Source organism: Miniopterus natalensis, chromosome 9 (genome assembly GCF_054644295.1).
Source record: "Miniopterus natalensis isolate mMinNat1 chromosome 9, mMinNat1.hap1, whole genome shotgun sequence".
In the NCBI taxonomy this organism is placed as follows: domain Eukaryota; kingdom Metazoa; phylum Chordata; class Mammalia; order Chiroptera; family Miniopteridae; genus Miniopterus; species Miniopterus natalensis.
In genome coordinates, this window is record NC_142089.1 from 32342555 (window position 1) to 32355278 (window position 12724).

Sequence of the window (12724 nt, forward strand, 5' to 3'; positions counted from 1 at the left end):
GCCCCATGCAGGGGTGTGGAAGTGAGACAAGACACTGGAATGGAGGAAAGTCTCCATGACATGTCAGGGGAGACTGAGCCCCAGAGGGCATCACTGGGAAATTCAAGTGTCCAGTTCCCTAGGGTCAACTTGCTCTCCCAGAAAAATATGCTATTGTCTCCATGATATTAAAAGTTTTGGGGGAAAACTTTAAGGCTATAAAGAGAAAGGAAACAAATTCACTAAGTACTACCCACAGAGAGACAACTTATTTTTATACACACACACATTACTACTTAACCCTCACGCCAACCATGCACGGGAATAGCCACTTCCCCATTCTACGGATGGGAAAACTGAGTGTCTGAAAGTCTGCCCTGCCAGGAAATGAGAGTGAGAACTAGAACTCAGGTATGCATCCCAGCTGCCAGTCAGAGCCCAACCCCTTCCAAATCCAGAGGATTCAAGGCTCAGGAAAATAAAAGCATAACACAGAGAGAAACACTCCTAAAACTCATCTCACCAAGGCTACAGAAAACCCCATTACCCTGGCGAATCAAAAACAAACAGTCATTATTGTCCGTTTGCTGTAAGCTTCCAGCAACATGTATTAAAAAAGTTTATGTGAATCGTCTAATGCACTTGTGCCGTGGTCAGAATTATTACCAAGCTAAAAAAGATTAATTTTTCTAAATACTCTAAACCCTAGACACTACAAAAAAGGCTACAGCTAGTGTAACATTTCTGTTATCTTGGCTGACAGGCCCTCAAGCACACACACCTCCCTTCCATTTCTCCTTCTTAAGACTTAAGCACACACAGACTCACATACAAAGGTGGGAATGTTGAGGAAAGGGGGCAAGGTGGCTCTGGCCTGAGGTCCCCACTAGAGAACCTGCTTCCCTTGGGAAATTAGGACAGCCTAAGGGACGCCGCAGGGAGAGCCGGGTGTCTCCCAGCTCCCTCAGAGCAGTGGCTGGCACAGAGCTGGCTCCCGGTCCAAGTTTGCAAATGCTTAGCTAACAAAGATGGCATTATGCAAAGACTGGTGCACACGGCTGGTCTTGGAGTTCAAATGAAGTGACCACTGCCAAAAACTTTGTTTGGGTCCCCACTACTCCCCCTGCCCCACCTCCCGCCTTGAAATAAAGGGCAAAGATTTGCAATTTGGGGTCTTGCTGCCACTTGAAACCCATTAAAGTGGCTGCATTGCCTGGGTTCTGGCAAAATGCAATTCCAGTTACTCATTTAGTGTTTAATTAGCTACCGATGGAGGAGTCTGGCAGCCTCCAGGGGTTAAGAGGACTTGCAGCAAATGGGGGTGGGAGCCCTAAGAAAGGACACAACTCAAAGTCTAAGCTCCAAGGGGAGTGGGGAAAGAAAGTGTGTATGTTTCATTTTCATAGTCTGCCATACAAGGCTGCCAAGGGTCAGAGCCAAAGGCAGCACCGTGAACTTGTCAGGACCTCTAGGCAGATAGCTACACTGGCTTATCGCGGGGGAGAGCACTCCCTCAGCTACCCAGAGCCCAGCTGCGGGCCTGCTCCTCCCATTCCTGCCCACACTGCCACCCTCTCATGCCCCTGCTCCCAAAGGCTCTGGCAGGCACGGACACTCCCTGCCTGGCAGGAACCTCAGCTCAGCACATCCAAGGAGAGCCCTCTCAAATATCACTTTGCTATTTCAAACCCACCAAGGACGCTGGACCCCTGCCACTGAGCCACAAATACCTCTGCTCCTATGCACGCCCAGGACTCTTAACCAACCCAGGACTCAACCAACAGTCTGGAGATACAGGCTGACGGCAGGGGGTGGAGAGGGTCACAGGGGTTAACAGCTGGGCGGGAATATATGGGTCAGGGAGCCAGCCCACTGAGAGAGGCTGACTCAGGGGCTCACAATGGCAGAGGTCTTCAGAGTAGGGAAACTGAGACTTAAAACTCGCCAAGGTTGTGGGACTCCGTGTCCACTACACAGCCAAGTTCTTCACTGGGGATCACAGAGGAGTTTGGAATTTGGGGCAGTAGCCCGTGAACCTCCTGAAATCATGCACAAAGTCTCCTTTGTCAGGAAACATGCACTTTCTGGAAGGAAAGGCCATAGCTTTTATCACATTTCCCTGCCAAAAGAGCCAGGGCTCCATAACAAACTCCCTTCCCAGAGCTTGGGTCCCACCTCTGCCAGTGACTCCACAATTCACCTCTCAGGAATGTCAGTTTAATTCTCTGCTAAATTCAGTTCTTCAGTGAACATATATTGGCACACTTTGAATCAAAAGCAAACATCTTCCCTCCACCACTTAGCTACATGCCCTTTGACAAGGCATCTAAACACCAAGTCTCAGTTTCCTCATCTGTAAAATGGGGATGAGACTTTAATAAAACCTGACCAACAGGCAGCGGTGAGGCCAAACCACAACCATATATTGAAAAAGCGCTATGAAAAGTACAGCAACACAAGCTATGCATGAAACCATCACTGCTCTCTACACCTTCCACTCAGGCGCCACTTCAGGGCCTTATCTACTCCACTCATTTCTTGCCACCAAAAGGAAAACGTAAAATTAGCTACCACAAGAAGGGAAAGGACTGCTACCAAGCCCACAGACCCTGCAAAGAAGGTCGCCAGGACACCACTGGGCTCCGCAGTGAGAGACACAGTTGGCAATTAGGAGTGTCTGCTCCACAAAGGCCGGAACCCAGACAACAGAGTCTAAGAAATCCCGATGGGACCCCAATGGCTTTCACCAACACTCTCAGAACCATTATTCTGGATGGAGAGGAACAGAAAGGAAACCATAGGCAAGGTTCCTGTGAACCTCGTCTATGACCTCAGGGCTCTTCTGACTACAGACAAACCAATTTCTCCGAAAAGTCCACTCCAGGTACCAAATCCTGCAACACTCCACATTATATGTGGTCCATATCAGGGTGCTCAGACTTATGAACAATGAGCCGAGAAATCTGAAGTTGCCAGATGTGTGGGGGAAAATAGACTGTGACTCAAACAAAAACTCACCAATTCAAAGAAAAATTAAACCCCCTCCCCGCTGAGTCATCCAGCTCATTCCAGGCTCTATGTAGCCTGTCTTTGGCCAGAGATGAGCCTTTGAGATCACCCTGATCCATCAGGAAGAGGAGACAACCCGCCAGGAACACAAAATCATTTCCCTCAGAAAGCTGAGGCGAGGATCTTCCAATGGATAGAGGTCCTTTCCAGCCCTGCAGGAATCAGGCACTCCCTCTCATCCCTGCCCAGCAAGTACTCACTACTTATTACCCACCAAGGCCCGAACCTGGTACCTGGGCTACGCAGATTCCCCGACAAACCATGAGAATCTCTGAATCTCCTTGATCGAAAATGAAAAGCCAGTTACTGCACACTCTTATTTACATTCCATTTCATCTTCTAAAAAGGATTTAAGGTAACGAGTTAACCCACATTAAATCACCTGGCTCAAGATCACCCAGCAAAAATGAAGTCACCGAGCCCGGCTGGTATGGCTCAGCAGCTAAGCATTGACCGGTTCGATTCCCAGTCAGGGCACATGCCCAGGTTTCGGACTTGGTTCCCAGTGGGGGGCGTGCAGGAGACAGCCGATCAATGACTCCCTCATCACTGATGTTTCTGTCTCTCTCTCCCCCGGAGATCTCCCTTCCTCTCTCTGAAATCAATAAAGATATATTTAAAAAAAAAAAAAATAAAGTCACCGAAAGAACATCCTCCAGTATTCCATTGTATGTCCCAGACCAGGTTACTTACTGACCCCGAATTACCTATTTTTTCTTACCTATATAATTCCTTAGCCCTTCATTCAATTCGCATGAGTGCCTACTATGTGCAAGATGTTGTGAGCTACAGAGATGCACAGCTCTGTGGATGAATGGTCTCTGGCATGGAAAAAACTAATAAGCTGTGGTCGGAAAGACAAACCTGAAAGAGAAGTTAGTCAGAACAGGTACAGGCAAATGACGCCATGGACCTGTGAGGCTGAGCCTTGGCGCGGATATGAGAACTGACCCGCGAGTCGGTTATAACCTGCATTTAGATCCTGATTCTACCACCTACCAGGTGGGAGTTAACCTCTGTGCCTCAGCTTCTCCATCTGCAAAATGGAGTTTACAACATGTCTTCTCTCACAGGGTCACTGAACCTATAGCACTCAGCACAGGGGCCCAGCACATGGAAAGCTGCCAACAAAGATTTTGTATAGGTGCGTGTTATAGACACTGAGATTAAGGAGCAAACACAGTGTGCAGAAAACTATCATAAAAGTCTTCCACAACAGAGAACTTAAAAGATGGAGAGGATGCGAATGGGTAAGAGAGGCATGCATTCCAGACAAGGGTCCAGAAAGAGGCTATAGCAGTAATTCTAGCAAGAAGGAAGATGGGCTAACTAGATGGTAGCCATGGGAATAAAGAGAACACATGAAGGTTTAAGAAGGACAAAGATAAAAGAGGGTTCCTTTTCTTAATTTCCTTGATTAGTTCTTAATTTTCCAGTTGTTTCTTTGTCTTCCCAGCAACCCTTAACTCCTTTCACAATAGAGACGTTGCTTTCCTGCCCCATTCGTCACTCCATCCCTCCTCCCACATGACCTAACTCTACCGCCACATAACAGCAGGTGGATTGGATTCTAACCCAGAAAAAAGGGTTTAGACCCTAAAATCTGTGAATCCTGGGCCTCGATGTGACCTCATCTCTTGGTAGCGTCTTCTAAATACCTATGCTAACCTCAGAAATCTCTACACAACTCTGCTGCCATTCCTTAACAAATTACTGAATGCAATCCCATGAAAGCTTTCATGGTCACCATGCTGTTTCAAGATGGCAGACCAAACCACAAAATGCCAAAGAGTGTCTCACATTAGTTACTAGAGCACTAAACGTAATTAAAAATCATTAACTTCTCTGAAAGACAGCTTCAAAAGACAGCACAGACACCTATATCAAGAGATTGACTTGAAATAGGCACACCTACCCATCCCCCCCCACTCTAAAATAAAACCATTTGCATAGCAGTCGAAGACTGGCCACAAAGGAACTGGCTGTCCGTAGATTTAAAAACAAAAAAAGAAAGCACAAGACTTTTACTAGGTAGAAAGGTCAAATTCACCAACTATTTTTCTATGGCTAATATACCTCTTAGCCTCCTTCCCCGAACTCCAGATCAGGAAACCCTATGATTATCACCACAGATGTTCCCAGAAGAGCCACATCACAAGTGAACAAGTCGCCTCACCTTTCACTACTAAAAGTTTACCTGGCCATTAAGTACCATTCACCAGCTTCTCGTTCTCAACCCTAGAGAGGACATGAGAACTGGTGAATTTCCTCAGCACACCACTCAAAGGGCATTAACTTTTCAGTCATGGAAGAACTTCATCACATTGAATATTCTCAAATCCAGGCCGCCTCCAGCTGAGTCTCTAACTCCTCGTATTACAGGAGAAATTTTCACCATAAGGATACTCGTGGTAATGGGATTTGACCACTTGCGAAACTCAAACAGATGGGTTTTGGTCTCCTAGGCCAGTTTCAAACTCTGCATGCAGGGGACACAAATGGCCGGGCTAAGTGGGTGGGCCCCGATGACATTCAGAAAACTAACTTCCATGCCCCAAAGTTTAGGGACCATTTCTTTCCACTTCATGTAGAAATATAAGACAAAACAGATCACCTCTTATGTGCAGATGTGTGTGCAGACAGGCACACACACACACTTAACCTTTTCCAAGCCCAATGGGAAGCAGACTGAAAGGAAGCTGGGAAGATCTTCAGACACTTCCCTTCCATCTCCCCCAGAAGGTCCTAACTTGTTTCATCCGATCATAAAGTCTGACACCAGACTTGGACTCTGGTTTAGAGTCCAATTTTTTTTTTGACGGGGACTGCTGTGTAAGACTGGCATGGGTTAGGCATCTCTCCTATAAGCATTTCATAAACTTTAAGAAACTCATCCAGGTAGAGGGTGAAAATAGGACAGAAAGCACTACAATGTGACGACATTAACTATGGTCACAAGAATATTTTGAACTCAGGATTATGGACCAGCCAAAGACCTCAAAGTATGTCTCAGTGGACACAACATGAGTTCCCCCACCAAACAAAATACAAGCACCCAAAACATAATTTTAAAAATCACTCCCTAGAAAGTAATGCAAGAGTTCAGTTCATCGAATTCTCACTTAACACCCCTTTACTCCAAAACACAAATTTCATATTTGCTTTTTATTTCTTTTTGGCTGTGGTCCATTTTTTTCTTAAACCATCACCAAAGAGGCTCAGTCCCCTCCCAGTTAACTGTCCACTCTGAACATAAACCTCACATGGTTGAGCCCTGCTCAACGCCATTTAATTCTCCAGATAGGTATCTACACACTCTTTTGCATAATTACAACATTATGAAACACCATTCACCAAGTTAGAACGGTGCTGGAGGAGGGTACAGGGTGAGAGCAGCAAAGAGGTGGGCAGAGAAGAAAGGCAAGGAGAAAACAAAACCCACTGCCAATTGGCCGTGTATTTGCTTTTGGTCCTAAAGAAGTTAGAGCTATCCAACCCTGTAATTATTGCCAGGATTAAAATTTTGTTACTCACGTAATCATGAAAGGCTTTTGCTTCACTTGAATGTTCACAAGTGTCTCGCCTTTCAGGAGCTGCACAGTAAAGGTCCCAAAATACGCTGCAAGTTGAAAAATAAAATAAGATCGGGTTACTAATTATGACTTGTGTACACAACGGCAAGTGCACAATGCTCAGTGCTAACAGCACCATGTCTCCCAAAGGCTCAGCCCCTCCTTTCCAGCTTTCATTGGACAAACTCAGCCTAGAAAACAAAACGGACCTAACCTCTTCTGGCAAGCCAGCTATTTGTAATAAAGTAATAGTTCTCATCTATCAGGCACCTACTGTGTGCTAAATGCCTTACACCTATGATTCTGCTTGTGACTACCACAGTGCTTAAGATAGGAGATTTATCCCCACTTAATACAGGGGGCACTGAAGTTCAGACAGGTTAGTACAACCCACCCATGGATGCCCAGAAAGGACTGGCAGGAATCTGGATGGGAATCCATGAGTCTCATCTGTGCTCCTTTTACTGCACCCCCTAACCCAAAATGGCTGCATTTAGTTAAAAGGTTAAACTGCCAAAGTCAGGACTATGATTCATATGCACAGCAAACTGGGTGGCTCTGCCAATAAAGGAAACCTACAGGTTCTTAATCCAGGAACCCATACCCCCACCCCTCAGGCCTCACCCCCACTCCCAGCCAGGCCTTCCCCTGAAGTATTCTTATGCAAGAACCACTCCACCCCATCTCGCCAAAGAACAAGTACCAGTTAGCCAAAGGTCAACCAAGTATCTTGTCCTTTCATATTGAAATAGAGAACTCTCCTCAGAGAGGCACCTGTCCACCTACACAGCTAAGGGAGAACTTGGGGGGGGGGGGAGGTATCCCTGCTTCACCCCCTCCATGATTTTGTATGGTCACTCCAACACATCATATTACATGAGAGCAGACATACAAGACCCTGCTAGAACAGTAAAACCCTATGCAAACACAGGGTAGACATTGTATTAACAAGAGTCCTTAGAAACCCTCTCCAGATCAGAAGCCCAAGGCTCAGGGATGGGAACTGATTGAAGGGTAAAATGGGCACCAGAGCGGATGTCCAATGCTCCTGTCCCTGTTGCAAAGAGCAAGCACATCTCAACTGCAGCTCTGCAAGTCATCACACAAGCATCTCACTCAAGGTGTATGAATAACACAGCCTGGCCCTCTTTGGATCAGCTCCACTGCTTCCTCCTACCCCCAAAAAGCCATGGTCATTCGCTCAGTGTCAAATCATGAGGCGCTTTCTAACTAACATGACCACTGCCTGAGCCCAGAACCACGGACAAGGCTGGAGAAGTTTCAGGGGGATTAGGAACAGAACTGGAAAATCAGAGACTTCTACTAGCGGCAGAGGGGGGGCTCAAGAACATTCCTTTCTGTCCTCTGAAGCTGCACATACTTGATTGACTCCTCCACACACCAAAGATTTCTAACATTACAAACTCCCCAGCCCCTTCTAAGTAACTTTTACTAACAAGCCTAGGTTTCTGCAAAACCCACGATAGACCCACCAACCCCATCCACACTCCTCTCTAAAAACAACCACAGAATAAAAACCACCACAGAAAAACCTATCACCCACTCCGACAGGTAGAATCCTTCTGCCACACCAAATGCCTCCAACACCAGGCAGTTGCAAAGTTGGCTGAAATAATCAAAAACTCATTTTCCCTGGGCAAGGTAGAACAGACACTTCAACCCCCTGCATTTCAAAGAGACCTGAAACAGTAACCTGAGCTGGCGGTCAGTTAAACGCACTAAGATCCCAAGACATGGCACTCCATTTTCCTGAACTCCACCAAAATATCAAAAGCCACTCTGCTTTCTTTTCTTTTTCAAAAGGATGTCAGAGACTCAGCACCGATCAGTCACACAAAACACCCAGGTCTTCCTCGAACAGCAACTGGCTCCCCATTGGCTCCCGTTGACCTTAGGCCTCCCTTCACCTACAGGCAAACCAAGACTAGACAGAGGTGGTCCCACACCAGCAGGGCCCTGGGGCCTGGGAGAGGGTCACAGATAAGAGAGCCCCTACCAACCATCTACGAGCACTCTGTGAGGTCAACAGTGACAAGTTAAGGTTCTCAGTAAAATGAAACTTTGTGGTTTTAGGGATGCTGAGAGGGAAGGAGCCCACAGAGGAGAGGAAGGTCCAGTCAGTCTGAATCAGTATCTTTAAAGGAAGTGGCAGCCCCTTCTTACTTTTTCTCAGGGTGCCTGGAAAAGACCCCCGTAGATTCTCTCTCATTCTCTCTCTCTCTCTCTCTCTCTCTCAAGGTTTTGAGCTCATAGTAAGAAAAAGGATAGGCCAGTAGTAAGACAGACCCGGTATCCCCTCCACCCCACCCCACCCCCCTCCCCCTAATTAAAGCAGCATGCAGAATTGACAAAAATCCTTCAAGGTTTTTTCAAGCCTGCCTAGTGGCCCCAAGTGAGACGGAAAAGTAAGGAGTTTCTATCCAAACACCGGGCATGATTTAGAAGGCTCTCTACAGGACGGAAAAGAGGAGGCAAAAACTTTAGGCACCAGCCTCTTCTGCCGTTTTCCTCCTTCACCAGTCCTGGCCTGAGTGCCCAGAGGTGCCCTGCTCTGGGCAATGCTGAAGGGAAGGCATGGGGGGATCTGCTCCAGGCCTCCTGTCTTTGTTCACTTGGACCAGGGACTCAGACAAAACAAACACACACAAAACTATCGCACAAACTTACCACCACCACGAGTGCAAAAACCCAGGCGGTTCTCCCAACGTGATGTTTTTTTCCCATCGAATCTAGAAAGGAATGAACGGAGATAGCTTAGAGGAGCAGAGGGAAGGGGTGGGCTGGGGGCTTCCTGGAGCCAAAAGGCTGTGGAGACCAACTAACAATAAATGCCAAAAGGTGATAAAAATTCAAAATGGTGGCCACAGTGGCTGCTCCTGAAAACAAAGGCTCTAAGAATAGTGGGGAGGAGGGGGTGTCAAGAAATTGGATGATGGGGGGAGTTCCACTCACCTCTGACAAGAAGGTCTGTGCAGATTTCTGTGCTCCTACGTGCAGTAAATATTCGTAGACGTATAAAGCTAACCTGGAAAGTAGACAGGGGGCACACAGAGAGAGGAAAGGTGTCAGATCACACGGGGCAATAGCTCCTGGACCTTGCCAGTCAGCTTCCAGCCCCGTCTGCGCTGTCCCATTGTGGCCACGACCAGAGGTGAGCAGCTAGCTCGGCCCTGCCTGGAGCGGCGGGTGGAAGCAGTTACGGGCTGGGTTTTAGGGGACGAGTTACCTCAAACTGTGGGGGCCTGGAGAGTAGCCCCCAAACTAGAACTTCCAAGTGGCGTCGGGGCCAAACCCACCTAAGTCTTTCAAACTCAAAAGCCACCCGATCCCAGGGCCTCCCTCCTATGCCCGAACCACTCCTTGCCACCCTCTGCCCAGCTCTGAGGATCCAGGGACACTCAGTCCTGGACTCCGGGGTGCCTGGTGAGCCCTGGAGTGGGCAGCAAAGCGCCGCCCTCACCACCTCCCCCCAAACAACTGTCCCCCAAACCAAGCCGGCGCTGCCGTCCCTGCCCAGCACCCCGGAGGGCACGGGGCCGGCGGCGAGGCCGAGGGCAGGGCAGGGAAGGGAGAGCGCTCCGGGCCGAACAAAGCCCCAGGTACGCACTCCTCACGCCGCGGGCGGACAAAAGGAGCCTTCGGGGCTGCAGAAGCCACGCGCCCCCTGCCCGCGCCCGGTGGGCAAAGTGCAGCCACCGCGGGGAGCGCACCGAGTGGGGCGGCCGCCCCGGCTCGCCCGCGGGGCCTCACCCACCCCTCACCGTGGGCCCCCACGCCCGACACGCCCCGCGGCCACCAAGTGCCCCCTCCCTCGGTGGCGCCTCCCGCCGCCCCTACCCCGATGCCCCAACCTCAGCCGGCTCCCAACAATGGGCTCTCCCACGCCGCCCGCCGTGGCCTCGGGGACGGGGCCAAGCAGGCGGCGCCGGGGCCCGGGGCGCAGCAGCCCCCACCCGCCCACCTGCCTCCCACCGCCCGCCCGCAGCCCGGCGGCCACTTGGAAAATAGGGCTTACTTTTCCCGAGCCTGCCCGTCCGAGGGCACCGCCGAGCCTTTGCCTTTGGCAAACATGGTTTGCAGAGAAGAGGGCGCCGAGCCTCGCCGCCGCCGCTACCGCTCCGGCTGCTCCCGAGCTGCCCCTCGCTCCCGGCCCCCTCCCCGGCGCTCGCCCGCTCGCTAGCTCGCTCTCTCCTCGCCGCGCTCCCCTCCCTCCCCCCCAGGCGCTGGCTCCGCGCTCTTTCCAGCTGTCAAAGCGTCAGCCCCGGCCGCGGCCCCATCGCCCTGGAACTCCTCCCGCGCCGGCTCGGCCTGGGGTGCCGGTGCCGCCGCCGCCGCTCGCCCGCCGGCCCGGCTGCCCGCTGGTTCGCTCGCGCGCCCGCCCGCCCGGCTCTGCCTGCGCCGCCCTCTGCGCCTCCGGCACCGCTGCTGCCGCCGCTGCCGCTGGTCTACTTGGAGCTCAACCGAACGTGGCTACCCCGGCGAGGGAGCGAGGCGGGCGTCAACGTCCCGCGATTGATAGCCGCTCCGGCCAATAGGCGCGTGGGGGCGGGCCCGGGGCGGCCCGGGAGGGACGCCCTGTCAGCGCCCAGCCGCGGCAGTCCCCGCTGCGGCCACCACCGTGGAGCCGCTGCCCCAGCTCCTGCGGGCGGACGCGGGGTGCGAGCCTCTCTTTTCTGTAGATGTGGGAAGGGGACACAAGTCAAGACGGGGGGAGTTCTGGTCTCCCGGCCCCAGCGAGGAGAGGGTTTGACCAGCGCTCTCCGCGGCGTGGACCATTGGGGGTGGGCGGGGGTTGGGAGGTGTTACTGCAGCGTCCGAGGGGAGGGGGCGCGGACCCCTAAGCCCCGCACCGCCCGCTCCCTCCCGCCACGTCCCTCTCTCTTATCTGCCCCTCACCTCCCCCAGCGGAGGCCGGCGGCAGCCCTACCCTTATCTCCCCCTCCCCTTCGCCTGGGCTGCCCCTGGGCTCCCACCCCGACCACCTTCTCAGACTACAATCCGGACCCCCGGCAGCCCCGCCCCCGTCCCCGTCCACCCTCTCCCCGTCTGGTTTCCGAGCGCCCGGCCGGGGGCTCCACGCTGCGAGCTGGGCAGCTCGAGCCGGCGCCGAGTCGCGCGCCTTTTCCTTTACTAGATCATTAAAATACTTTGGAAAGCCCCAAAGTGGAGCCGCGCGAAAATGGCCCTTGGCTTGCTTTGGGAAGCCTGAGGGAGGGAACGAGGGACTTGGGCTAAGGTAAGGGAGAGTGATTGCCCCCTAATTTATAAGCTCGGCCAGCACTGGCAAGTTAGCCCCTTGGTTTGGGGAGACAGTGGCATTCCAGGGTAGCGGGGGCGTCACCTGGGCGCCCAGCGACGCAGAATGCGCGCCACAGAAATCTGCAAACTTCAAATAAATGGAGCTAAATTGGGGAGTGGGTGACGAAAGTCAGGCATGGGGGGAGGGGAAGCTTCCATTGTCAGTGACCCAGGTGTACAATGGGAAATTGAGGGGAGGATGGCAGAGTGACCCAGCTATTTGCTGCTAACTCCTTTCTGCCCACACAGAGAACCCCGAGGACACACTGTGAGTCCTTCATTAGAGACTCTTAAGACGAGAAACCAGCGAAATAGGGAGGACTCCCCCATTTTCTGAATGTTTTTAGAGCGCGGTTCTCTTTAAATGTGATAAAACACTGTCGGCACTGTCTCTTTAAAAGAGTCAAGCAGAAAAAGCTGTGTAAGCGCTGATTGGCTGCCTGTTTGGATACATCTTTAGGGGAGCCTTGAAACTGTTAGCCTAGGTTGATTTTTTTTTTTTTTAACTGCGCTGTTCCAATAAACAAGTAACGCCCCTCCCCCTAACATGCCTAGCTCCAAACAATTAAAGGATAGGTCAGTGTCCTGGGGAAAACACGTTTCGAGTAGGAAAACTCAGAACTAGATTTCAACAAAATAAAGAATAATTCTCTACCATTAAAGTTTGCTTATTTTGACCTGTAGAAGAGAGAAGAGGGGCTTTTAAAAGAAATGCCCCGCAGCAAACAGATCTGCATTGGTTCAGGAAGGAGAGGCTGGGTGCATTTTTGGAATAATGTTCTACT

At 51.1% G+C, this 12724-nt stretch overlaps 1 protein-coding gene across 4 annotated transcripts in view; it reads right to left on the bottom strand.

Annotated features, from left to right (window-relative positions):
• Window positions 1-10763, bottom strand: part of SSBP3 (single stranded DNA binding protein 3) — a 152849-nt gene extending 142086 nt beyond the window's left edge. For all 4 annotated transcript variants that reach the window (XM_087820455.1, XM_087820454.1, XM_087820453.1 and 1 more), the window contains exons 1-4: window positions 10657-10763; window positions 9594-9666; window positions 9309-9370; window positions 6583-6667 (exon numbers count right to left, since the gene is read on the bottom strand). In XM_087820455.1, coding sequence (XP_087676581.1) covers window positions 6583-6667; window positions 9309-9370; window positions 9594-9666; window positions 10657-10712 — 276 coding nt within the window. In that variant the 5' untranslated portion in view covers window positions 10713-10763. The remainder of the gene's footprint in view (window positions 1-6582; window positions 6668-9308; window positions 9371-9593; window positions 9667-10656) is intronic.
• Window positions 10764-12724: the final 1961 nt, after the last annotated feature.